Source organism: Panonychus citri, unplaced genomic scaffold (genome assembly GCF_014898815.1).
Source record: "Panonychus citri isolate SS breed McGregor unplaced genomic scaffold, ASM1489881v1 Contig00143, whole genome shotgun sequence".
In the NCBI taxonomy this organism is placed as follows: Eukaryota; Metazoa; Arthropoda; class Arachnida; order Trombidiformes; family Tetranychidae; genus Panonychus; species Panonychus citri.
This window is the reverse complement of record NW_026515548.1, coordinates 241,037-264,352: the sequence shown is the minus strand read 5'-3', so window position 1 is coordinate 264,352 and position 23,316 is coordinate 241,037. Positions and strand designations below refer to the sequence as shown.

The window sequence follows — 23,316 nt, the reverse complement described above, 5'->3', positions numbered from 1 at the left end:
TTTACAATCGCGTTAATTGTTTATCTCCAACTAATCGTGAAAAGAGTTACATTTGCTATCATTATCGCTTCTCTATTCTCATCTCAAGTCTTCATCTCTCTTTACTGAAATCTTATCATTTTCTCAACAATTAATTGTGAATATCTTTTTTTCTGTTGGACGATTAATTGATTAATCATATGATTACAATCAGTTGACCAATGGAGCCAACACCCGATATTGTCCAGTGTTTGTCTCCAAACGTGTTTATCATATGTTTACTTTTCGGCTCTTCAGTTTTTTCCAATTCTTTTTCTTCATCCAACTGATTGTTCTTTTAATCAATCCTAAGATTTTTCTTCATTCTTGTGAGCTCATGACCTTAAATTGTTCTAGCAAAATGTAAGATCTCAACATTTATCGATTTTTGCTCAGATTTTATTATCATCTCTTATTTATCCTTTTCCATTTAGTTGCTTCGTTTCTGGTTGAAAACACTTACTGAAGGCGAATTCACATTCAGAGTCCACACCCAATTATTCATAATTAGACGATCCCATGTAAGTACGAACTGATGATTGAAATTCACTGAGGATCATTAAGATGAGCCTCACCTCTGATTGACTCTCTACTTGTTAATTTAATTTATCTCATTCCAATTGAGTTAATTGTTGATTGAATCGAAATAGTGGAAAGACTATGGTTACAATTGATTTGGAAAGAAAATTGGAAGTGAAGAGTTAAACTCACATTTTATTGTTTCTTTTTCTCTTGCACAGTTTATTGATTCTCTTCAATTGAGATCAGTCATTTTCTATCAACATGATTAAGTTAATCAACGTATTTTCAATCATTTCACTAGTGTTAAGTGAAATTATCTCAGGAAAAATGATCACCGAGCAATCAACTAATTACCTTCATAATCAGTCTAAAGGAGGAAAATCAATTCTTTTTCCAATTATTTTAGGTGAGTCTAAATTCATAAAAACCATTCTCATGATCATGTTTTATTCAAATGACAATTAATCACAATGATCATCATTCAATTTCGTATGCATAAAATTTCACTGAAAGTATTGTTTACCTTTCCTGCTACTCAGCTGATGCAATTTAAATTCAGTCTTAATGATCGTTATTACCATTAATTAGTCTGATTGTAATTGAAATTTATTTGTAATCATTTAAATCACGACAATTACTCGTTCAATCGGATGGTTGGTAAAGTTAAATTAATCAAACTGATTCATCTTTTGAAAACCATTGATTTCATTTCAATTTGTGTTTTCGTGTGTAAATGTGATTACCTTTAATTGTTACATTGTTGATAGTAGAGCTTTTAATTAAATCAACGATTTTGAATGGATGAAGATTCGGTTGACAGAATTGCCAGGTCACAAGTAGATTCAATTAAAGTGAAATAAGACTGATCATCAATTGACAGTTTCCATATTGTCACTTTTACAAACTTTTCTCATTATTTAATTATTACGAGTTCTTGTTTCTTTCTTCATTATGATCCAGTTCCGGGTGTCGGTGGAAGTCAAATAGAAGCGAAATTGGATAAGAAAGATGTCGTTCATCATTTCTGCGATTCTCACACCGACTATTATTTTACCCTTTGGATCAGTTTATCTGAGGCCTTACCTTATGCGATCGATTGTTTTACCGACAACATGAGATTAGTTTACGATAATGTGACCCGATTGACATCAAATTCCCCGGGAGTTGAAACTCGAATCCCCGGTTTCGGAGAGACTCAAACAATTGAATATCTCGACCCGAACCAAATACCGTTGACTGGTTATTTCAATATTATGGTTGATTATCTGATTAATTTGGGCTATGAGAGAGGTAGAAACATCCGAGGTGCTCCTTATGATTTCAGAAAATCTCCAAGTAAGACTTTCTTTGATTCTCATCTGATAAATGTGATAAACTGTTAAACTCTCATTTCTTTTTAGGAGAATTAACTGATTATCTGGATAAATTGAAACTCCTTATTGAGGAAACTTCAGAATCCAACTATGGATCACCTTGTATCCTCATTTGCCATTCAATGGGCTGCCCTTTGATGCTTTACTTTCTCCTTGGCCAATCAGCTGAATGGAAATCAATTTACATCCGAAATTTAATTACCCTTGCAAGTCCTTGGGGTGGAGCAGTTAAGGCCATGAAAGCTTTTGCGACCGGTGAAAATCTTGGTGTTTTATTGGTTCCAAATTTGTCAGTTCGTCGAGATGAACGAACCTTCCCTTCAATGGCCTTCCTTTTACCCTCACAAGACTTTTGGCCCACCACAGAAACGATTATCAAAGTTGGTTCAGCCAACTATTCAACAGCAAATTACGAGCAATTTTTTGAAAACATTTCTTATCCGGTTGGTTATCAGATGTGGTTAGATGTGAATAACATTCTGTCCAATTTACCGGCACCAAATGTCCCCGTTAGCTGCATCTATGGAGTCGGGACCCAAACGATGGAGTATCTGGAATATGATCCACCCGAAAAGTTTCCTAACCATAGACCAAACATTATCCATGGCGATGGTGATGGAACAGTTAATTTAAGGTCACTTGAAGGTTGCCTTCGTTGGACAGATCAACAGACACAATCAGTTGATTATCTCAACGTCACTGGTGCTGATCATTTATCGATACTCGCCGATCCAAATGTCCTTAATTACATAAAGAAAATCGCAACAGCCCAAAACTAACTCGAGGCAATTAAGTTGACCATCTAAAAGATACTCATCAAACTTATCAAGTTTATTCATGTTGATTTTTTTACCGCTAAATTCATTTGATTGTTGTTCGATTGCCAATCAGTCATGATTAGAATTAAATTAATTAAACCCATAAAGATTAATGAGAGAGGTATGTGCCGATTTTATTGATACAATCTTTTGAGAGAAAGAAAGAAGACATAAGAGAGAGAAAGAGAGAGAAGAGAAAGAAAATTTTCTTAATTGTAGATTAATTGTTTGAATTGATCGAAACCGAAATGGATTAACAATCCATGCAACTGATGATTAGTTTGAAATCAATTTATAATCAAACTCTTCTCGACTTAATAGTAACAATATAATTTCCATTCAATTTAATTGGAACCAATTTTTGATTGTGTTTCTGTCTTGATAAAAAATCTTCCTCAATCATCACTCAATTGGTTTCATCTCTTTCGAATTTAATTGTTCACAATTAACTTGTTTGATTGTAGATTTTGCTGTTGATGGTGTTTGATGTTATTATTATGAGATTTTGTTGTCGCTTTTTAAATTTGGTGTTTTTTTTGACGATTGTGTTTGATTGTTGATTTAAAATTAAGTAAACACAGTGTAAATTGATCGAGTTGTAATTAATTAGATTAGTAACCAGTAAGCTCGAAGAAGGTGTTATCCAAATCGTCGGAAATGGCTTTGTATCTTTCCTTTTCGTGGATAAGCTCGTCTGTTGAATAACAAAGTTTGTGATTAGTTAATTGTTGAACACTGAATCCTAATTCGTCAGCTATTAGTAAGCTTGATAACTTACCCTCGAGACGATCGACCTCCTTTTGTAACTTTTGAACGGATCGTTCAGCAAACTCAGCTCGAGCCTCAGCCTGTGGTAAAATTGAAAATTGATTGTGGTTTGACCAAAAAATTCAATATATTAGAAATTAGAATAATTAATTAATTGTAATTTATTGAACCTTCTAAATTAAAATCACCATGATTTGATTAAGGCTCATTAAAAATCTTAATTTGATTCAGAAAGTCTGAATATCGTTGTGGTGAAATGGTGATTCGTCTAGAGATGAATCGATGAACCCAATTAAGACGATAATTAATCAATACGATTAAAAACCTTACCCTGAATCGCGTTTTCCTTCAAGTTAATCAACTAATCTACGGGTGAGGGTTAGTCTAGAATCTGTTGGATTTAATTAGTTGAGATCTAATATTAAAATCTAAACAATTTTCTAAATCATGCGAAATTTGATCAACTCAAGTTAACGTCTAAATCGAAGGTAATTAACTAACTAGACTAAATTAAAGAAATTAAAGTTAGTTTTCTAAACTTGATAGAAATGAAAGTTTCAAGATCCAACCATTGAGCTAACTAATAAAACGATCGTCGGTCTAACCTCTCGAAGCTTTTGTGTCATTTGACGGATCTGTAATTCATATTCTTCCTCCTTTTGCATGGCCTGAGGGTTCAGAGGAATCGGAATATCGAAAAGGCGTTTCGAGGTCGGGACAGGGCAGAAAAAAGAAAGAAAAACAAAAAGGATTAGACGATAAACTCACCTCCTTAAGCTTAGCAGTCATCAAACGAATCTGTTGCTCGTAAGCCTCTTCTCTTTGTTGTGCCTGTTCATTCATGATGTTACGTTTTGTGTTGATTTTAATTGTGAATGAAATTGTAACAATAATAATATTTATTACCAAATAATTATCTTGGTTGAATTTTCTTTTCACCCTCAATCGGTTAACTGATTATAGCATTAGAACACACAAACATTCAATCAAACAGAAAATGAAACAACAGAACAGATTTTCCAATGTTAATTACACACTCGATCTGTATCGTTGATTTGTAATCAACCAGAATTAACTAGTAATCATGTATTTGAATAAGTTAATGGTTTATGGTCATTAATTGATGATCATGATTAGTAAATTGAGTTGGTTGATTACAAATTGTTTCTTACACTCACTTACTTAGTAACAAAAACGATAAAGTAAAAACAAAACACAAGCTCACACATGAGTGACCAGAGTCCAGTTACTGGACAATCAATTGATGAGAATTAATTAGCAATCAGTAAACAAACAAAACGAAACAGCACAAAGAACACGCGATGGACACAAAACGTGTTAAAAACACCAAAAAACACCAACATTTTTTTACCACATTTACTCAATTCGACTTATCGATGACCGGTCAACTTTTCGATGGTCAAACACTTTGATTAGTCTTCGAGTGGTAAAAAAATGTTAATCAAATAATTGATTGTTTTCTTTTCTTCTTGCTGATTAATTTAATTGAAAAGAAAAATCAATTATCTGATCAATTGCGAAAAACAAAACACTGGAAGCTGACGAGCAACAGCTAAAAACATGATGATTAGATGACAATTAATTGAACACAAAATTGATTTGGTTAAAAGGAAACACAATTGAATCAAATGTTTGATTGCTGGAAATCTAGTTGATAGATTAATCCATTGATCGTAATCAAAGATTTGCTTCTGAAAAGTTAGTGGGAACCTTAATGTTTCCAATGCGATGTAACAATCACAATTAACATGCCGCAAATTAATAGACACACACACTGATCACAATTTGGAAACATTAAGATTGACAATTAGAAACACACAGCAAACGGTCATTCAGTGTCTCGACCTTTCAGGTCAATCGTTTTCTACCGATAATTCAATTGATCTGTAGATTAAATCGATCATACGAAAGGTGAGAACTTCATGATGAGACATAATTAATTTTAATTAGAGTAAATTGTCAAATCAATGCTGATGCGTTTGTGTTAAAATAGGAAAATGAGGGTAAATGATTAAGAGTGTTAATTGTAATTGGAATTGGAATTGATCGTCGACTTACCTTTTCTTCTGATACTTCTAAAGATTTGAGATTGTTACCAACAACTCTAAGTTCTTCCTCCAATTCTACAATTTTTCTGAAATATCAAAGATCGAAATAAGTTAATCAACACTGATTAGTTAATTCCTGGAGAAAATGCCAATTTGTGACTGTTCGTCTTGATCTCAGAGATGAATCTCCGAATGTCTCGTTCTGGTCCATCTCATTCATGTTCTAACTGATTAATTATGCTCTGATTCTTAATGAGATAATTTATTTATTTCAATATCTTGATGATTACAATAATTACAAACGTAAAAACCTCTCATGAGATCATAACAATGAACAGTTTAGCAGATAATTAATCCAGGAGGAGAAAATGTTAAGACTCATTTCAAATAGAAAAGGTAAAAACCTCAATTTAAATTTGGAACTGAAACTTACGATTCTCCTTCTTCGGCTCTTTGTTCAGCTCTTTCAAGATCAGCCTCAACCATGGCCAATTTACGAGCGACCTGAGAGGTTACATGAAAACGGTTTATTGTCGTTGATGATTCAAAATGATTTCAATTATGGTGAATACATTTGAAGATGACAAATGTAAACATAAAAGCAATGAGATTATGAAAGAAAAGTTTGTTTACATTTCAATGGAAAACTTTTGATAATCAATTGATCATAAGTCTCTTATGTATACTAATTACTCTTTGCTATGACTTTCTAATTCTGATTTACTAATGAACAATAAAAAATTCAGAATCAGAACTTTTAGTTTGATGATGTTAGTTGGACTGTTATTCACGATCTACTCGAAAAAATAACTTCGCTTTAGCTGATTGATGAAAACTCTGATGATTCTGTACAAATAATTTTCTTTTTTCTTTCAAAAAGTGAACCTGCTCCGTTCGAGTCGTAGTATCGGTCGAAGAGCTTCCAATGGGCTCATCGTGTACAATTGTTTTACCTCATCGTATTTTCTATCAGCATCTTCGGCCATCATTCTGGCCTCTTTGAGTTGACTCTCAAGGGAATCCATTCGCTCTTCATCGGTCACACTTCTGTGTTCCAACATCTTTCGCATTCTGAGTGAAAAATTAAAGCATCAATGAATTAGTGGTTAAGAGAAAAGGCCATTGGGTGTTTTTCGGGATTCGAAAGGAAAAAAGAAAACAGAAAATCAATCAGTTGATTCTCAATTTTTCCTGACCCTACAATCGATAAAAAGTCGATGCTCCTTTTATTTTCGTCGACTGGCCATCGGGTCATTTGAACACCATTTCTAATTAATGGTTCTTCATGTTGACTATTTATCGGTATCTCCCATTGATAAATCAAGAATTAGTTAATTGCTGCTTTTCGCTCATTAAGATAAAGTTGATTTATTAATATATTAAAGCATGAGATTGATGTCATCAAATTGAATAAAAAAGCAAGAAAAACTAATTATATCAACACGATGATTTATCCTTTTCTTGATTTGAACCATTTTCTATTTTTCAGATTTGAACAAATTCATATCATGAACATGATCATTTGATGTGATAACTTTTTCTTTTATCGATTCTCATTTTCATATTTTGTGCTTATTCTTTGGCTTCGAGCCAAATGGCTTGAGGATTGATTATGAATGGTAAACATTTCTGGTATCATTTGGATGCTAATGCACAATCGGCAGTGGCGATAATGTTACAACTTGAAAGATAACCAATAGGAATTCTTGTTTGACATGAACGGCAAAGAATTATCATCGTTGATTAAGTTTATCAATGATAATTAGAAGAAAATGATAACTGATGCTATTATCTTGTTTTGATAAGGATAATTTTCTGTTTGTTTTGATGCTTTGATCTTAAGCAAACAGATTGTCTGGTGATTAATTTGATGATTTGTTGATTGTTCTATTGCTTCATTACTATTTTAAGAGTTGTTATTACCCTGGGTGAGAATTTCGATGTCTTCGATGTCGAGTTGATTCTTACCTTTCACTTTCATCGGCTGCTTGAGAAGCTTCTTCGAGCTTTTGAGTGGCGATTTTCAAACGCTCTTCTGACCTTTCCAAATCCTCTTCAATAAGCTGTATCCTTCGGTTAAGAGCGGCGACTTCACCTTCAGCCTGGAAGTAAAAAGAGAGAAAATATTTCATGAGAAATCTCATGCTACATGAATGAGTTCGGATGAAGAGATTTGGAAAATCATGAAAAAAAGATTTGAATCAAATTCGAGTGAGAGAAAGAAAATGTTCATCATTAGGCTGATTCATCGATCCTTTAATGGAAACCATGTTTCACAACTTCGACCAAATGTTTACTGCAACGTACCCGTTTGAGTTGAACATTTTGAATATTGTGAAGCTCATTTGAGATAATTGAAAATTTCATCATCGCATTAGAGGTAAACATCGAAAGGCCAAAAGCTAGCCCAGGATAACCAGAACTTCGAGCAGCTTTACGACGCTCTCGTTCATTGATAACTTCCGTTTGAATAGAGGAGCAACGGAGAGCAGATAATTGGGCGATTTCTGAATCATCATCCGATTCCATGTATCCTTCTGAGCCATCAGGTGATCTTACAGATGAAAATATTTCATTAGAATCGTCACCATCCAGGTGATTATCACCTTGTTCAAACTCAGTGTTATGGGCGACGATTAAGTTACGGTTTCGATTATTGTTGACCATTTCGATGGATTAGTTGAGACCAATTACTGATTAAAAGCGACGTCGTAATTATTGACTGAAGATGATGAGGTTAATTGAGCTTTACAATACTTTCTCTCTCACTTTTTCTCTCTCTCTCTCTCTCTTACTCTAGATTTGTATCATCGGCACATTCATAAAAGGTGAAGAACGAGGTAAAAGATCACATTGAACCGAATATTCAACTCATGGTTTGATATGGAAGAGAGTGAATGGAAAACAAAAGGAAAACATAAAAATCAGAATGAAACTAATTCGGTTTAAACCGAAGTTGATTAGTGAAGGACGTTGATGAATGAAATAAATGATAGTTGAAGATGATTAGATGAGTGTTGTTGCTCTTGGTGATGGGCGATAGAGGGAAGTTACCATGATAGGAAGAAAGAAGGAGAGAGAAAGAGGAAAAGGAGAGTTTAGTTGAAAGAAAGAAGGTATAAGAAGAGAGAGACTTTTCCTTTCGATTGATGCGAGTGGGAAGATGAAGAGAAATAGTTTTCATCAAGTTTCATTCAAAGATGAGAAAAGTTTGATACATGAAACGAGCAAAGAAAATGAAGCTCAGTTTGGGTGGTGAAAGAAAAGGAAAAAGAGAATATGAAGAAGGAAGAAGAAAAGATGACGAACGAAAAAGGATGAGTTAATTATAGCGATTGCTATGGGGAGGAGAGAGGAAGATGATGAGAGAGAAAAAGAGGAAGATGAGAGCAAAAACTGGATCCATGTTATTGTGGCGATGATAAAGTTAAATGAAAAGAGTAAATTGTTTACTATTGGAAAAACTGTCACTTATTTAAATCTAAAATCAAAAGACAATAAAAGTCCAATAATCACGAAATTATATCGACGGCGAATTTGATTAGTGATAATTATCGACGAAAGGAGAGAATTCGAAGAATCTACTGGAAGAAATTGGGACAAACACCTCGTAATAGACTCGAAGCCATGAAACAGTTTTGACGAAAGGAGGAGGTCGATTCATATTCGAGAAAAGGGGGGAGACTTTCGAGAGAAAGAGACGAAAAGATCGAAGCAAAAATAAATCTTACGCTTGGAATTTCATCAAGTAGGAGGAGAATCATCGCTCTCTCTCTCTCTCTCTCTTCATGAAGATAATCTTCTTCTCGCCCTCTTTCTTCCACTTTCGTTTTTTAGAGTAACAGTTATCCGATTCTATGCCTAAGTTAGGAACTTAAATTGTTTCGATTGCCAAAAATCACTTCACTAAAATGCTCTCGAACCAAAACACTCGCATCTTCATGATGAAGGATTTTTCCCCTCTTTCTCTTTTTCTTTCTCTTTTTCTTTTTCTTCTTCTTCTTCTCCTTCTTGCTTTTCTTTGAGGTTCTTCTTGTTTATATCAAGAATTAGAAGAAGAAAATTTTTGTTAAAAATTCCAAAAAATTATTCATTGGAAACTAATGAAGTCATGATGTTAATTTGGTTTTCGTATTTTCGTTGAAAAACTGTTTCAGCACAAAAATGATTCCAATTGCATGAAGAGCAACTTATATAAGCAACCAAATCATTTCTAATAATAACAATCTCGTTTTTCACAATTAATTATTTCTCTCTTTTGATTAACCAGATTTGCACAATATCCAAAAATGATGAAGATTATCCAGAATTGAGAGATTAACAGTAATCTACGAAAATGACCTTGTTCATTTCGATGATGATCTGTGACTTTCTCACAAAGTCTCAATATTTTTTCATGATTTTCAAAAAATCTTCATTGAATCGATTCACTAATTAAAATCGAAAATGAAACAATTAAATAATCAGTAGAAATAGAACTTACATTTTGTAAGGCTTTGTCCTTTTCTTCGAGTTTGGCATTAGCTTGGGTCAGTTGTTCTTGGACTTGGTCGAGTTCATTCTCAACTTGTTGGATCTTCTTTTGGAGAGATCGAACCTCTTCCTCGGCCTGAATAGAATCAAAGAAAAAGAAAACAATTAGGAATCAATTTAAAATGTACTATGGAATTAAACGATTGATTATCCCGATCAGATAAGTTCTCTTAAGGATAAAGTCGATCAGAATTTACCTTTTCGGCTTTAGCATTTGCTTCTCGTGCAGATGCTTCAGCGGCTTCGGCTCGTTCAACGGCCTGTTCCTTTTCGGCTCTCATGGCCTGCATCTTCTTCTTGATGGCTTCCATTGTTTACACTTTAATTATCCTTTCGATTCACAAACAAACACAACAAAAGATTTGATGAGATGATTTCACTTGCACAGTAATGAAAACCCACTGAAAGAAAACAAAGAGTTTGCACTTGATGTTTCAAATTCTGGTTACACCAAAATAACAATCGACTCGAAGTGAGATTGAAATTGAACAACACACAGTCAGAAGAAATGAATACTAGAAAGAACTGAAGATAATCAACGAGCAGAGCGAAAAAAGAGAAAAAACCAAAAGAAAGAGAAGAAAGAAAAAGTCGAAAGAGAGAAAGAAGTTTGTTGAAAGGGCGACGAAGTTGCTCAGCGCAATCAGCGAGTCTGTGGAATAGACTTTCACCAAGAGAGACCTATGGAGGTGGTGGAAGTGGTGGTGATGGTGGTTACGAAAAAGGGGGAAAAAGGAAAAGTTTAACTTGATGGATTTAGAACGACTACAATTCGGTAGGACACCTAAGGAATGGGAGAAAAGAGCAGCCATGGAATATGGAGGAGGAGGATTTCTATTCGGGGAGAGTGAGAGAGAGAGAGAAAGAGAGAGAGCGAGAGAGCGAGAGAGAGAGAGAGCGAAAAGGGGGTAAAATCAGTGCTTCAATTTGATGAGTAGAAATTTGGTTTCGAAAGTAGAAAGAGAAAGAGATTCGAACCAAAATAAATTGTGAGCTTGGAATTGCATCAAATAGGAGGAGAATAAACTTCTGAAACTATTTCCATAGGCTTTTCGAACGATTATTTATCTTCCTTTCTTCTCTTTCTTCATGTTGTTTCTCTCACTTTCGTTTTCTAGAGTAACCGTTAACCGATCTTATGTCTAAGTTAGGATCTTAAGCCTCACCCATTGCCAAAAATCTTGAGCTGATACTCACTCTCATCTTCACCATCATCAAAGATTCTTGTCTTTCCTCTTTCTTCAATTTCTTCTCTCATCTTCCTTTCATGAAGACTAACGAAAATCAGATATATGTCAAACTATTGAGACCAAGAATCCGAGCCTAATCATCAGAATCACTTCATCATCCGTATCACTTTTGCGAATCTTTGTCAATATCTTCGTCCTCTGATTGATTTTACCCCAACGAAGAAGAGAAGAGTAAAAGAAACAATTGCCATTCTATTAATTCATCTTCACTTGGCTAAAGGTATTTCTGTTCATCAATCAGTCGATTAGAGTAACAATCAAAAAGGATATTGATTGTTAATTGTTGTTTCATTAATCTAAGTGAATTAATCACTTTAATTACAAGTTGGAACCAACTTGTTGCTGTTTTGTTAGCGGAAGTTGATCCAGTGAATTCTTGTTGACTTCCGCTCAACAATATTCCATATAAAGATTCATGATTCAATTTTATGATTCATTTGATGATTTAATTAGTGAATAAACGTTAACTATTTTGATACAGAAAATTGACTCGTTTTAATTGCTAATATACATGTAATCGATGAGACATTGTTGAGAGTATCACATCTCTGGATCATTAATGATTTCAATTTTTGAGTTTCCAACGGATTCCTCTTGATAATGGATGAAACTTAATTTAGTTGATAATTTACAAAGAGACATTATAATGACAGTGAAAATTGGAAAAGTTGCTGATGCTAAAATTAGATCTATTTGATTAACCATAATTTCTTGTTCTGTAAAACCATATAGTCGTTTATGTGATGCAATATCGCTTTCACGATCTGATCTGCATCGTTTGATCTCATATAGTAATCTACAAATTCACCCTCAGGGTTAAGAAGATAAGTAACAATCGTATGATCGACAATATATTCATTGTTATCATCTGGTATTCCAGCGTGACTGTATACTCGAAATAGATCGCATACTTTTTTTATGGCTTCTTTTGTTCCGGTCAAACCAATAAATTTCGGCGAAAAATCAGCTAAATATTTCTTTATGGCAGCGGGATCATCACGTTCAGGATCAACGGTGACAAAGAGAGGAAAAACTTCCGGAACTCCAGTGTTCTTGAAAGATGCCAATTTCTGCACAACTTCGGTTATTTTGTCCAATTCATCAGGACAAATGTCAGGACAATGAGTGAATCCGAAATACATAAGAGTCCATCGACCAAGTAGTTCTTTACTACCAAAAGGTTTTCCATTCTGATCTGTCAGATCAAATGCCCCACCGATCGTTTTTTTCACCACTTCGATTCGCTCCATTTTACTTTTCAATTCCTTTTCCCGTTTAAGGTAAAGGTAAGCAGAACCATATCCTCCTAAAATCGCAGTCGAAATCATGACACTTTTTGTTGACATTCCTTCGCTCAATTTTCGGAAATTAAAAAATGTTCTTACATTACAACCATTACAATTCGATCTTAGAGCTGATTTAAATAACCTTACCGATGGGCGAAATAACGAACTCATAATTGATAGAAAAGCAGAAAGAAAAATAAACTAAGCAATTTAATTAATCACCAGAAAAACATAAACAAATTGTAAACAAAATCACATGTTGAGTGAAAATAGACCCGCAGCTATTCATCGAGCATTTTTCGGGTTTATTTTCACCAAACATTTTGTAAGAAATGTTTTGGTTTTTTAATTATCAACTCGAGAGAAGTTCAAATGATTTAATTAACAAGCGATTACTCGTCTTAACGGTTTTTGTCAATCCAATGAGCATAATTGTAAAAGCTTTTGTTAACGTAAAACAATTAAGATTGTGATTATAATCTGTATTGTTGGATGATCTTAATTAACAAAGAATCAACAAAAACCTGAATACTTGAAAAATTGTCAAGTTGTGAGATGAAAGATCCACTTTAAGTGTAAGTGATGGTTAATTGGTTTTCTAATTTTGTCAATTATCTTGAAAATCGATTCGATTAAAAGAAACATTTTGGTTAAGTGAGTTTCAAGGTCGAAGAAAATTATCTCAAGAGAGACTGAGTGATGAGGATAAAAGAGGACAAGAGATGAAGTGAGAGAAGGAGAAAAGAAGACCAACTCATCTTAATTATTCTTGTTTAAAGTTGTTCCATCTTCATTTGTGATCGCCATTTTTTCTTTGATTGCAGTTAATCCAATTTCTATTTTCACCCATCGGAAATTCAATCTTATCAGAAAATCTTATCATGTCTTCAATGAAAAGAATTGTCATCTATGGAGGAAAAGGAGCCCTTGGATCAACATGTGTCAATTACTTCAAAAAAAACAATTGGGTAAGTGATTAATTAGTTGATTGAAGTTGATTCTCTTTTTCTAATCATTTCATTGGTGTTTTCTATTTTCTAAAGTGGGTCGCTGCCGTTGATTTCGCCGCGAATCCCGATGCTGATGCCAATGTGATCATTAAATCACAACAATTGACTGACCAAGAGAATGAAGTTGTCAGTGGAATTGAATCAAGTCTCGGTGGATCCAAACTCGATGCTGTTGTTTGTGTCGCCGGTGGATGGGCTGGTGGCAATGCTTCAGCGAAAGGTAAATTTAATTTCCATCAGTTAATTGAATCATAACAATTGTTGCTACCCAATGTTAACTTAATCCTTTAATAACCGTTTGCATTTTCATTTAGATTTTGTTAGTAACACTGAATTGATGATCAAACAAAGCATTTGGACTTCGTGTATCGCTGCAAGATTATCCTCATTGTTTTTGAATGAAGGTGGACTATTAGTATTGACTGGAGCTAAAGCCGGACTTGAGGCCACTCCAGGTCAGTGTTTGTATTGAATGTTATTACCCAAATTACTGACTGAAACTTACTGTTTTATTCAACAGGTATGATTGGATATGGATTAGCCAAAGCTGCTGTTCACCAATTAACTCAATCTCTTTCTGCTGAAAAAAGTGGTCTTCCTAATAATTCAACTGTATTGACCATTTTACCAATAACTTTGGACACTCCAATGAATCGTAAATTCATGCCAAAAGCTGACCATTCCACTTGGACTCCATTAGAATTTGTGTCAACCACTTTCCATACCTGGGCTACTAATGACACCACAAATCGACCGAAATCAGGATCGTTAATCTCACTGAATACTGTTGACGGAAAAACTGAATTAACTGTGGAAAACAAATAATCAAAAATCGTTATTCGAGAATCTTTTGCCCTGAGGCAGTTTTAGAAATCAACAGGTAGTAAATATAGAAATGTTCCAATCCAATAGAAAATTAAGCTTAGAATTTAATGTATGTTTGTTTGCATTATGATTCTGGGAACAAATTTGATTGTGATTTAAGGTGTCATACAAAAAAAAAGATTATGAATAAATTAATAACTTTTGGCTCAGAAGTTGAATTGATTAAAAAAATCAGCGTGATGATTAGTTGATTCTCAATCGATTTGGTGTTACATGAATTGTTGGTTAGGGTTTTGGTGGTTGTTTTTTTTAGGGAGTTGAAGGGATTGATTGTTTGGAGTTTCTCGGAAACTTTCAGTTGCATTTATGCAACAATTTAAAATCTCAATAATCAAACGATTTTAAATTTATCAAATTTCATTGAGAAATCAATAGTTGAATATCCTTGAACCAATGAACCCATTGAGATAACATCAACACATGAGAATACATAATCTTCCAGGTTTTCTTCATTGATTCCTCCTGATACCTCAACCATGATTGATGGATGATTGTTTTTTATCCAATTAGCTGATTGGCTAACTGCTTCCGGGGCGAAATTGTCCAGCATTATTATATCAACACCAAGAGGAGCTACTTTTTTAACTTCTTCAAAATTTCTACATTCAACCTCGATTTTGGTGAAAAATCCACAATAACGTCTAACAGTTTCAATATATTCCGGTAAAGCATCACCAACAATGTCAACATGATTATCCTTAATCATAACCATATTACTTAAATCGTACCGATGAGTTAAAGCTCCAGAAACCATGAGACCATATTTTTCAACTAAACGGAAACCAGGGGTTGTTTTTCGAGTGCCGGCAAGAGCCACTTTATCATTGATCGATTGGATCATTTCTCTGATTCGATTGGCTCTCGTGGCAACACCAGAACAACGAGAGAGTACATTGAGAATTGTTCTTTCAGCCAGAAGTAGATTAGAGATTTGACCAACCAATGAGGCAACCTTGGTACCATGATCAGGGAATCCATTGATAATATCACCTTCCTCGGCTACCCACTCAATGGTAAGTTTAAGTTCATCACAGATCGCTTGAATAAATGGTTTCCCAGCAAGAACAGCTTGGGCTTTACAGTAGATGTTAAATATTCCAGTTCGGGTACCATTGATTATAGGATGGAAATCAAAATTTGGACAATCCTCTTTAATCCATTGACTGGCAAGCTCTTTTAAAACGATTGGGTTAATCAATTGATCCATGCTGGTCCTCGTTGAGATTGGTTGAATTGTTGTTTGATTTTTATTTGAACTTGAATCTTCGTCGTCCTCGTCCTCGTCGTCGTCAACTGGAGGGAGAAGGCTGAAAAAAATAATAGAAAGAAAAAAACAATAAGATGCTGAACAAAATGAAGAAGAAAAAATTATTCAAACAAAGAAAACAAAAACGATCACTTGAGACAATAAATGAACAGAAATAATCTCAGCAATTGAGAGAAGAAAACAGATCACAATCATTGAGATGATAAATTCTGTTGTAAATGATTAAGTTAATTACCTGACATCTAAATAAACAGTTGGCATAAACATGGTGATTAAATTAAATGAGAGTAATTGATTACAATTAGAAAAGTAAACAGAGATCAGACATTTGAATGTGTTTCTGTGATACCTTTGTATCGATACTTTTTTATTCGATACCAAACTAGAAAATCGATAAAATATCTAATTTTTGATCGATTTCCTAAAACTTATCGAACTTTTAATCGTTACTATTGTGCGATAAATGGGTGAAAATCGCGATTTTTAACGATATTTTAGCAATAATAGTTTTAATAATATTATTGATATTCTGTGTTACGATACATTTTATATCGATAAATACTTTGAGCAAAAGTTGCAATGCAAAAAGAACCCAAGATCCATCTGGTTTACAACATTGAACTTAGAGCGGTGATACCAAATCAATTTGATTTTAAACAAATCAAAGTGAGTTAATCAGATAATTGGATTGAAATCTCTAATGAATGAAATTGATTTTAAAGGAGGATGAGCCTAAATGTGGCATTTTTTGCTGAACTTTTCAAGGTATTTGAAGGTATCAATCGATTGGGAATTCACATGAAAACGCGCGAGTTTATAGCTTATCTTTTTACGTCATCAGGTAGCTTGTAAAAAGTTGATCTAGAAAAATCAGGTTCGATCGGTGCATCATATGGTCCCAAAGAAATGCCACCGCTAAGTTGCGTTTCTTCAAATGAAAAATACCGAAAAACCCGAATAACTCAAAAACGCGGAGGTCTAGAAGTAAACTGACCGTTGAACTTGTCATAAAAAGTTACATCTAAAAAGTGGGGTCCGATCGGTGCATCTTGGTGTACCAAAAAAGTTACATTTAATTCTCAAGGGAAAAAGAATTTTTTATTCTGATCAGTCCGTTCGACTAAACTCACCGAGAGCTTTCGATTGATACCTACTGCATTCGGATGAATAGGCCATTTGACTATCTTCCTTTGATGAACCAATTAATGTAAAGATTCAGTGGCACAATCCCGAAGCAAACATATTGATGTAAAATATCATTTTATCAGAGACAAAGTTAAGGATAAAATTGTTCAAGTTGAATATCTATCGAACAGAATTTTTTCTTGAATACAAGTTCTCAAAACCTTCAACTGTATTTATATTTGTTATCAATTGTTACATGATTATTATTTAACCAATATGATAATTACTTTGATTCTCAATGTAATGTTGAAAATCGTGAAAATTTTCAAAGCTCAAGGATATTGTCGTTTGAAGCAATTGTGACAATAAGGTTTGTCGTTTCTATCCACTCGAAAATCATCATCTTCCAATGTCTTGAAACAATGCGAACAAGTGAAATGCCAACAATGATAAGTGACCTTATCATGGTTTACGAAACGCGATTCAGTTATCGGTTTCTTGCACAATTGACATGGAGGACCGACATCAATTGGAGCTTGAGCCTCATTAGGCCAACGTCCACCCTGAGTTAATGTACCGAATTTCGGAGGAATCATTGGAATTGGAATTGATGTCACCTTAATGTGACGAAGTTGCGAAAAATATTCTGGTGTTAATTGGAAATCAGCACAAGTTTCATAAACTGTTGACTCTTTTCGCATGGAATCGCCTGAAGATGGGACTGAAGTTGATCGACGATTGAGATTCATTGTTGAAGGTGAAAATGATTGACTTGGAATTTGTGATGATTGGAAATTATTCTCATCCTTTGATGGCGATTTAACTGAATATCTTGTTTGCATTAGTGATTCAGAATTCGGTGAAAGGGAATCGCCATTAGATTGATATCCTTGTTTATGAAAAAGTTTTCTTGATGATGAATCAACCATGAAGCCGTTTTCTCCAGGCAAAGGCTGAAAGGAAGATAAAGACAAATGATTATCGACCATTAATGTAATCAATTAAAACAAACCTTTCCATGTTGAGCGTCTCTATAAGGATAATATTCTTGTCGCTCAGCGATCTGTTCCTCATCAATCACACCTCCAGTTTCAACGATCTTTTCATTAGAATTGATTCTCATCGGTAAAGCGAAACCATCACGTCCTGGTGTCGACGATCTACTCGATTCCGTCTCATAACTGTTGCTTGTATTTGGACGATACGGAGAACCACATAATCGATCAGTATGATCACAACTTCTCATATCAGAATAATTGTTTGTAGCACCAGAAGAGATTCGATTGTTTTTTATCAACATTGGTGCGATACTTTGAGGATTCCCCATCTCGGAATACATTTGTCTATACCAACCAGGAATTTCCGTTCCTCGTCTCGGTGGATTCGGCGAAAGTGATCTTCGTTGAACATAACGACTTCGTTGTTCCATTTTTTCCTCCTCAAAACGGACTTGAGGTCCACCATTACCTTTAACTAATTCGATTTTTGCTTTGTCAGAAAAATCTTTCTCTTAATTGATATTAACAGTATTACAGGAATAGAAAACAAGCAAAAATATAATTGTTACAATTCAACAAACTGAACACATGATGTTTAATATTAATCGAAATTAACTGAGGCTAAATTATCACAATTAACTAAACACAAACAATTAATTCACGAGGAAAACAATAGTTTACTGATGAGAATCGAAGGTGAATCGAGTAAAATAATCTCAGTGTAATCACTTTTGTGTAAAATTGTTGATACAATCAGTTAATTGTGTTTCCATTAGACACTTTTATGTATGAATGTAGACAAAAAAATTAATTCTTTAACTTTACAATCAACTGATGACAAAAAACTGATGATCATTTCAAGGTAAGATGAGATTCTCTATACCAGAGTTTTGGTGTCATCGTGAAAATTTATCAAACAACAACAATTAGTTAATCAAATACTTAATTAGACTTCAATCTCAAACTTTAAGGTCAATTTAAATATTTTAAATTTCTCTCAAGGTATTTTAATCTAAACGATCGCTCAAAGATTCGTGATTTAATCACTTGAAATTAGTAATTAACTAAACCATCGTATACAATACAAAATAATTACTTAATTGCTCTTACCGTTTAAATCTTGGTTGGTCCAAACAGATTGGTAATGATTAACTTTCAATATCGGCATCTAAATTGAATTTTATCAAAGAAACACAATTAACACAATCAGTTGATCGATGTAAACAAAATAAAAGCAAATATTGTAGCAAATAAGCTTCAGTTGGTGATTTGATTTGCCGTTTAATTGCTGATTGTAACTGAAAAGTGTAAAGTAATTAAATTAAAAGTGAAACTTAAATATAAGTTTAGGTGAGAAAATGATTAATTCGTAGGCGATGTTGATCATTCCCATTTCTCCACCATAACCAAACCCACCGACAATTTCCCCTTCCCTTTTCATCTTGATCATCACAATCGTAACCATTAGTTAATTTAATTACTCACATCATCCCTTTGATTACCTTAGACTTTTAATCTATTTTGTTAATTTCCAACAAAGTACATCATCAATCAGAATTATCTTTCTAAAAGTTGTTAATTTTCCCGTAGGTTTTAATGTTATCATTTTTCCTCCGTAATTATCATCTAATTGTGAAAAATTTAATTGATTAACAGGTTGGATATGATTGATTAGAATAGATTTTTATCATTAATTGATCAACTTAATGTTCGCAATTTAGTTTTAACAATAAATTGTTAACATTCTCGAATTGTGATAATCGTGATAATAATTGGACAATTAAACTGATTAGATTGTTACAGTTTTTAACCTTAGCAATTGAATTAGCATTTTAAATGATTTCATCTTAATTCAATTGACTAATATTGTTAATCATTACTTAGCTCTGGTAAATGATTTGCAAAGTTAATTGTAATTTCATATTACATCAATGATTTGAGCAAAATTAAAAGTGTGACAAAATTAATTGATTACTGATTATCAGCTAATTAACAAAATTTACATCTTGTGTAATCAATTAATTGATTTCTCAATGAAAATAAAGTTTTTTGAATGAAAACTTTTCGATTTTTTTAATTGAATTGATTTCTCAGTAAACGAAGTAGTTTTTTTCTCACAATTTGATTAAACAACTAATTACATCGCTCGAAATTGTTAATTTTCCCCATCAGGGTAATTAGAGAATTAATCAAATGATGAATTAATTAGGTAAAAGGTAACCGGTGGTGGAAACGAACAGTTAACCAAACAATAAGTCAATTCGATGGCTCCCAACAACAATTAGATGCAAATGTTACCAATTAGCAAACGAATCATCTACTGGTCAAAGTCGTTGATTGTGATCGGTCATTTTGCTCGAGGGATTAAAGGGATCAGTGAAAATTTTGTTCTATTCAACAGAGAAAAAGATTATCTCAAGGATTCAAAAGAATCGATTCCCTGGATCGTTAACTTGATTTTTCTTCTGTTTACTTCTCACTTTCTCTCTCACATTCTTGTTTTTCTCTCTCTTCTCTTTCTCTCACTTGTTGTTTTTTCTCTTTTCTTTTATTTACTTGTTTTTCTCTCTTTTTTATTGATTCTCCTTCAATTTTTGTTCTTTCTCTATTTTTACCTTTACAGTTTTTTTCTGTCTAATTGATTGAATTTCTCTTCTTCTCTTTAGCTTCCAATTATCTTCCTTTCTCTTTGTTGTTTTTCTTAAGTTGAGCTTCTTTCTTTTCAAAGGCCGAGTCAACATCTATTACCTACCATGGAAAAGTTCAGTGAGTCAGTTTCCAATGACTCTATTGATGAGGTTACATATCAGAATAATGAACAACAACGAGGGTCACAATCTAATTTAATTGCAAATGGATCTGATAAAAACGCGTCTCTTGAAAAGGTTTGTTTATTGGCCTCTGTCTCGTTGAGATCATATTGTGGTTACATCTTCAAGTTTCCTCTGTCTTTTTCTCTTTCTTCATCATCTCTGGTGTCTCTTTGTGTTCTTTCATTGGCTTCACAAGCGACTTTGGTCAGAGAGAACCAGAGATGGTTGAATACCTTTGCTTTTCTCTTTTATGTTTTCTTTGTACATTTCAATCTAATTGATCCGTTTCATGTTCTTTCTTTGTTCTGGTATAGTTTATTGTTCTTTGTCGCACTCGTTTGAATGATTCTCCAAACCAACGCAAGAAAAGATACTCTGGCTTACGTAGATCTGTAACTCGATACAACGCTTCCCCTCACTGGGATCAGGTCTCATTCGAAGATCTTATCCGACGATTCAGTTGTCAATTGGAATCTGAACAGACTGACCACGAAAAAGCCAATGCAATATACAAAGAGATGATGAAAGAATTGGTTTTGCTCACTGGACATGTGAGTTGTTCGGGCAAATGTCGAAAGCGTAAAAAGAAAGCCAGAAAAGAGACAACAGTATGTAAGTTGGAAAAATCACTCGCTATCATTCAACGGCGGATAAATAGACTTCAGGACGAATCTTCAGCCAATACTTGGGATGTTCGTGATGCAAGAGATGGAAAATGTCTCAAGCTACATGGGATGCAGAAAAAGGCCTTACGATTGACCAAGAAGATTAACGAACTCAGTAAATTAGCCTCAGCAAATAGTAACTCAAATCTGACGACTTCTAAAATCGAGAATACCAATGAAGCGAGTGGTAGTGGCGACGGTGGAAGTGGAAGTAACTCTAACAATGACATGGAAGAATTAAATTGTCTCCTGAAATCAGTTCGATTAAAAAGATCAGTCAAATGTAAACCAACTTTATTCAGGAGCGTCAGACCTTCTTCCGAATGTCGCTCGATTTATCCTCGTATTGAGATGGTAGAAATTAAAAAGTTTGACCAACAGAATCAATGTTATGTTGAACCGTCGACAAAAAAGCCAAGTAGCAAACCGATGCCATTCAAAATTATCCGTCAAAAAGGTGCCAACGTTTCAAATTCTACTCTATCTTCGTCGTACCAAGAATCGTCACCTTGTTCCACTAGTGATATTAAATCTTCTGATCTCAGAGCGATCAACAACACAAAAAGTCCTCGCTCAGAAGTCCATAAATTAAGAAAACAATCAAAATTCGATTTAATCTGTGATCGCTTCAGACATGTGACCTTAAATTCATGAATGAAGACCAAAATATCGTCAAGCCAAGTGACCTTTTTCTCTGTTATATTTAACCAGAAGTTCCTTTCTGAGCATCTTCCAAACGCCTTAATCATTTATTACGAGGTATTCATCACCTTCGAGACCAGTATACTAATCTACATCTCTTTTAATTATTCCTTAATGAATTTATACTCGAATTCAGACCAATCGCTGTATCCATTTTCTTTCTTTAATTTTTGATTCCACTTTTTGAACTTTCTCAAAAATCTATTTCTTTTTGTTCATCTGGAAATCTGAATCGCATCAATTCCTACACAATCTTTATTACCCTGAACGTTCATAATGTTTATTTTCCACTAATGATTGAATCTGAAATCAAATCAATTTATATCATAAATCAAAACGAATCATGTTAATCCTTAAATCCAACAATAAATCATCTTAAAGGGTTAATCAAATAAATGAAAAGATCGTAAATTCAAACACGAATATCGTTCTTGATTGATTGGGTGAACAGAAACATTATCATTATAATGCAAAATCAAATCTTGAGAAAACTAATCAACGGATTGAGAATTTTTAATTTGTTTTAATTTTCAAGGTTTTTAATTCTTTACGATCTAAATAGGTTCTTTTTTCAATGTTCTGAATAATTTAAGGTTTCATGGTCAATTGCGAAAGGTCAGTTTTTAGCATGAAAGAAATGAAGAGTTGATTGTTTGGTTTTAAGGCGATAATTATGTAATCAAACAATAATAATGAACATGTACAATCAGCTATGTTGATTGTCAATAGATTTACTTATAACCTTGAAAATGATAAAAACGATTCCACTTAAGGTCAATTGCTCGGTTATTTGGTCTCCAAAGTTTTAACGATTGAAATCACAGTTTCCGAGTTTCGCCGATCAGGTACAATTGATACTCTTTTATATGAGAAATTCAAACCTCTCAAACAATAATAAACCGTTGAGACACAAACACTTACATCGAATTCCTCTTCGATTTTATTCCTGATCTCTTCCAATGTTAATTGGCAATTAACACGAACCCATCCTTTGATCACTTCCACGATCTCATCGTTTAATTTTCTTTTCCTTGTCTTTTCCCTTTCTAATGTACCTGATTTTCGGAAACGAGAGATAATTGATCTAACTGTTCCTGGTTTAGTGTTGAATATTTTCGCGATTTCAGAACTATTTTTATTATTTCGATGAGATTCGATTATTAATTTTTTCACTTCTTGAGATAACTGAGACATATTGATAAAAATCACAAGAA

General features: G+C 33.7%; 7 protein-coding genes across 11 annotated transcripts; 3 read left to right on the top strand and 4 right to left on the bottom strand.

The window, feature by feature from the left end:
• Positions 1-96: 96 nt before the first annotated feature.
• On the top strand, positions 97-2,849 carry LOC128396224 (phospholipase A2 group XV-like). Of its 2 annotated transcripts, none has more exons than XM_053356780.1 (5): positions 97-381; positions 453-539; positions 842-946; positions 1,501-1,875; positions 1,941-2,849. In XM_053356780.1, exons 3-5 carry the CDS (start codon positions 868-870, stop codon positions 2,690-2,692), a joined length of 1,206 nt encoding a protein of 401 aa, XP_053212755.1. In that variant the 5' UTR covers positions 97-381; positions 453-539; positions 842-867; the 3' UTR covers positions 2,693-2,849. The 2 variants fall into 2 exon arrangements, with proteins under 2 accessions (XP_053212755.1, XP_053212754.1); XM_053356779.1 differs by having other exon boundaries at positions 759-946.
• Positions 2,841-10,848, bottom strand: LOC128396226 (tropomyosin). 4 transcript variants are annotated; one of them, XM_053356785.1, is made up of 9 exons: positions 10,299-10,848; positions 10,052-10,177; positions 7,537-7,670; positions 6,522-6,639; positions 6,002-6,072; positions 5,579-5,654; positions 4,105-4,167; positions 3,510-3,579; positions 2,841-3,425 (listed from the first exon to the last, which is right to left on the bottom strand). In XM_053356785.1, the coding sequence occupies exons 1-9, from the start codon at positions 10,410-10,412 to the stop codon at positions 3,343-3,345; spliced, it is 855 nt and encodes a 284-aa protein (XP_053212760.1). In that variant the 5' UTR covers positions 10,413-10,848; the 3' UTR covers positions 2,841-3,342. The 4 variants fall into 4 exon arrangements, with proteins under 4 accessions (XP_053212760.1, XP_053212759.1, XP_053212758.1 ...); XM_053356784.1 differs by lacking the exon at positions 4,105-4,167 and adding an exon at positions 4,268-4,330 and having other exon boundaries at positions 10,299-10,841; XM_053356783.1 differs by lacking the exons at positions 10,052-10,177; positions 10,299-10,848 and adding an exon at positions 7,876-8,808.
• Positions 10,849-11,821: 973 nt separating this feature from the next.
• On the bottom strand, positions 11,822-12,941 carry LOC128396228 (protein SCO1 homolog, mitochondrial-like). The gene has a single exon (XM_053356786.1). The coding sequence runs from the start codon at positions 12,806-12,808 to the stop codon at positions 12,041-12,043; it is 768 nt and encodes a 255-aa protein (XP_053212761.1). The 5' UTR covers positions 12,809-12,941; the 3' UTR covers positions 11,822-12,040.
• A 131-nt stretch (positions 12,942-13,072) lies between these two features.
• LOC128396229 (dihydropteridine reductase-like) lies at positions 13,073-14,684 on the top strand. Its single transcript, XM_053356787.1, has 5 exons — positions 13,073-13,212; positions 13,462-13,605; positions 13,681-13,867; positions 13,962-14,102; positions 14,168-14,684. Exons 2-5 carry the CDS (start codon positions 13,519-13,521, stop codon positions 14,470-14,472), a joined length of 720 nt encoding a protein of 239 aa, XP_053212762.1. The 5' UTR covers positions 13,073-13,212; positions 13,462-13,518; the 3' UTR covers positions 14,473-14,684.
• LOC128396225 (nicotinate-nucleotide pyrophosphorylase [carboxylating]-like) lies at positions 14,552-16,188 on the bottom strand. The gene is made up of 2 exons (XM_053356781.1): positions 16,035-16,188; positions 14,552-15,839 (listed from the first exon to the last, which is right to left on the bottom strand). Exons 1-2 carry the CDS (start codon positions 16,064-16,066, stop codon positions 14,864-14,866), a joined length of 1,008 nt encoding a protein of 335 aa, XP_053212756.1. The 5' UTR covers positions 16,067-16,188; the 3' UTR covers positions 14,552-14,863.
• Positions 16,189-17,075: 887 nt separating this feature from the next.
• LOC128396127 (uncharacterized) lies at positions 17,076-19,364 on the bottom strand. Its single transcript, XM_053356660.1, has 3 exons — positions 19,033-19,364; positions 17,937-18,433; positions 17,076-17,877 (listed from the first exon to the last, which is right to left on the bottom strand). The coding sequence occupies exons 1-3, from the start codon at positions 19,088-19,090 to the stop codon at positions 17,257-17,259; spliced, it is 1,176 nt and encodes a 391-aa protein (XP_053212635.1). The 5' UTR covers positions 19,091-19,364; the 3' UTR covers positions 17,076-17,256.
• A 1,075-nt stretch (positions 19,365-20,439) lies between these two features.
• Positions 20,440-22,519, top strand: LOC128396133 (uncharacterized). The gene is made up of 2 exons (XM_053356667.1): positions 20,440-20,807; positions 21,050-22,519. Exons 1-2 carry the CDS (start codon positions 20,676-20,678, stop codon positions 22,052-22,054), a joined length of 1,137 nt encoding a protein of 378 aa, XP_053212642.1. The 5' UTR covers positions 20,440-20,675; the 3' UTR covers positions 22,055-22,519.
• Positions 22,520-23,316: the final 797 nt, after the last annotated feature.

Excerpts from the sequence above, each read along its gene's own strand:
- LOC128396225 (XM_053356781.1), bottom strand. The coding sequence starts at position 16,066 with ATGTTTATGCCAACTGTTTATTTAGATGTCAG. Across the intron at positions 15,840-16,034 it reads ACTGTTTATTTAGATGTCAG|CCTTCTCCCTCCAGTTGACG; the intron begins GTAATTAACTTA and ends TATTTTTTTCAG.
- LOC128396133 (XM_053356667.1), top strand. The coding sequence starts at position 20,676 with ATGGAAAAGTTCAGTGAGTCAGTTTCCAATGACTCTATTGATGAGGTT. Across the intron at positions 20,808-21,049 it reads AAAACGCGTCTCTTGAAAAG|TTTATTGTTCTTTGTCGCAC; the intron begins GTTTGTTTATTG and ends GTTCTGGTATAG.
- LOC128396224 (XM_053356779.1), top strand. The coding sequence starts at position 802 with ATGATTAAGTTAATCAACGTATTTTCAATCATTTCACTAGTGTTAAGT. Across the intron at positions 947-1,500 it reads TCTTTTTCCAATTATTTTAG|TTCCGGGTGTCGGTGGAAGT; the intron begins GTGAGTCTAAAT and ends ATTATGATCCAG. Across the intron at positions 1,876-1,940 it reads TGATTTCAGAAAATCTCCAA|GAGAATTAACTGATTATCTG; the intron begins GTAAGACTTTCT and ends ATTTCTTTTTAG.
- LOC128396229 (XM_053356787.1), top strand. The coding sequence starts at position 13,519 with ATGTCTTCAATGAAAAGAATTGTCATCTATGGAGGAAAAGGAGCCCTT. Across the intron at positions 13,606-13,680 it reads ACTTCAAAAAAAACAATTGG|TGGGTCGCTGCCGTTGATTT; the intron begins GTAAGTGATTAA and ends TATTTTCTAAAG. Across the intron at positions 13,868-13,961 it reads TGGCAATGCTTCAGCGAAAG|ATTTTGTTAGTAACACTGAA; the intron begins GTAAATTTAATT and ends ATTTTCATTTAG.
- LOC128396226 (XM_053356783.1), bottom strand. The coding sequence starts at position 8,235 with ATGGTCAACAATAATCGAAACCGTAACTTAATCGTCGCCCATAACACT. Across the intron at positions 7,671-7,875 it reads AAAATGTTCAACTCAAACGG|GCTGAAGGTGAAGTCGCCGC; the intron begins GTACGTTGCAGT and ends TTTTACTTCCAG. Across the intron at positions 6,073-6,521 it reads CTGATAGAAAATACGATGAG|GTCGCTCGTAAATTGGCCAT; the intron begins GTAAAACAATTG and ends GTAACCTCTCAG.
- LOC128396127 (XM_053356660.1), bottom strand. The coding sequence starts at position 19,090 with ATGCCGATATTGAAAGTTAATCATTACCAATCTGTTTGGACCAACCAA. Across the intron at positions 18,434-19,032 it reads GACCAACCAAGATTTAAACG|AGAAAGATTTTTCTGACAAA; the intron begins GTAAGAGCAATT and ends ATATCAATTAAG. Across the intron at positions 17,878-17,936 it reads GAGACGCTCAACATGGAAAG|CCTTTGCCTGGAGAAAACGG; the intron begins GTTTGTTTTAAT and ends TCTTCCTTTCAG.
- LOC128396228 (XM_053356786.1), bottom strand. The coding sequence starts at position 12,808 with ATGAGTTCGTTATTTCGCCCATCGGTAAGGTTATTTAAATCAGCTCTA.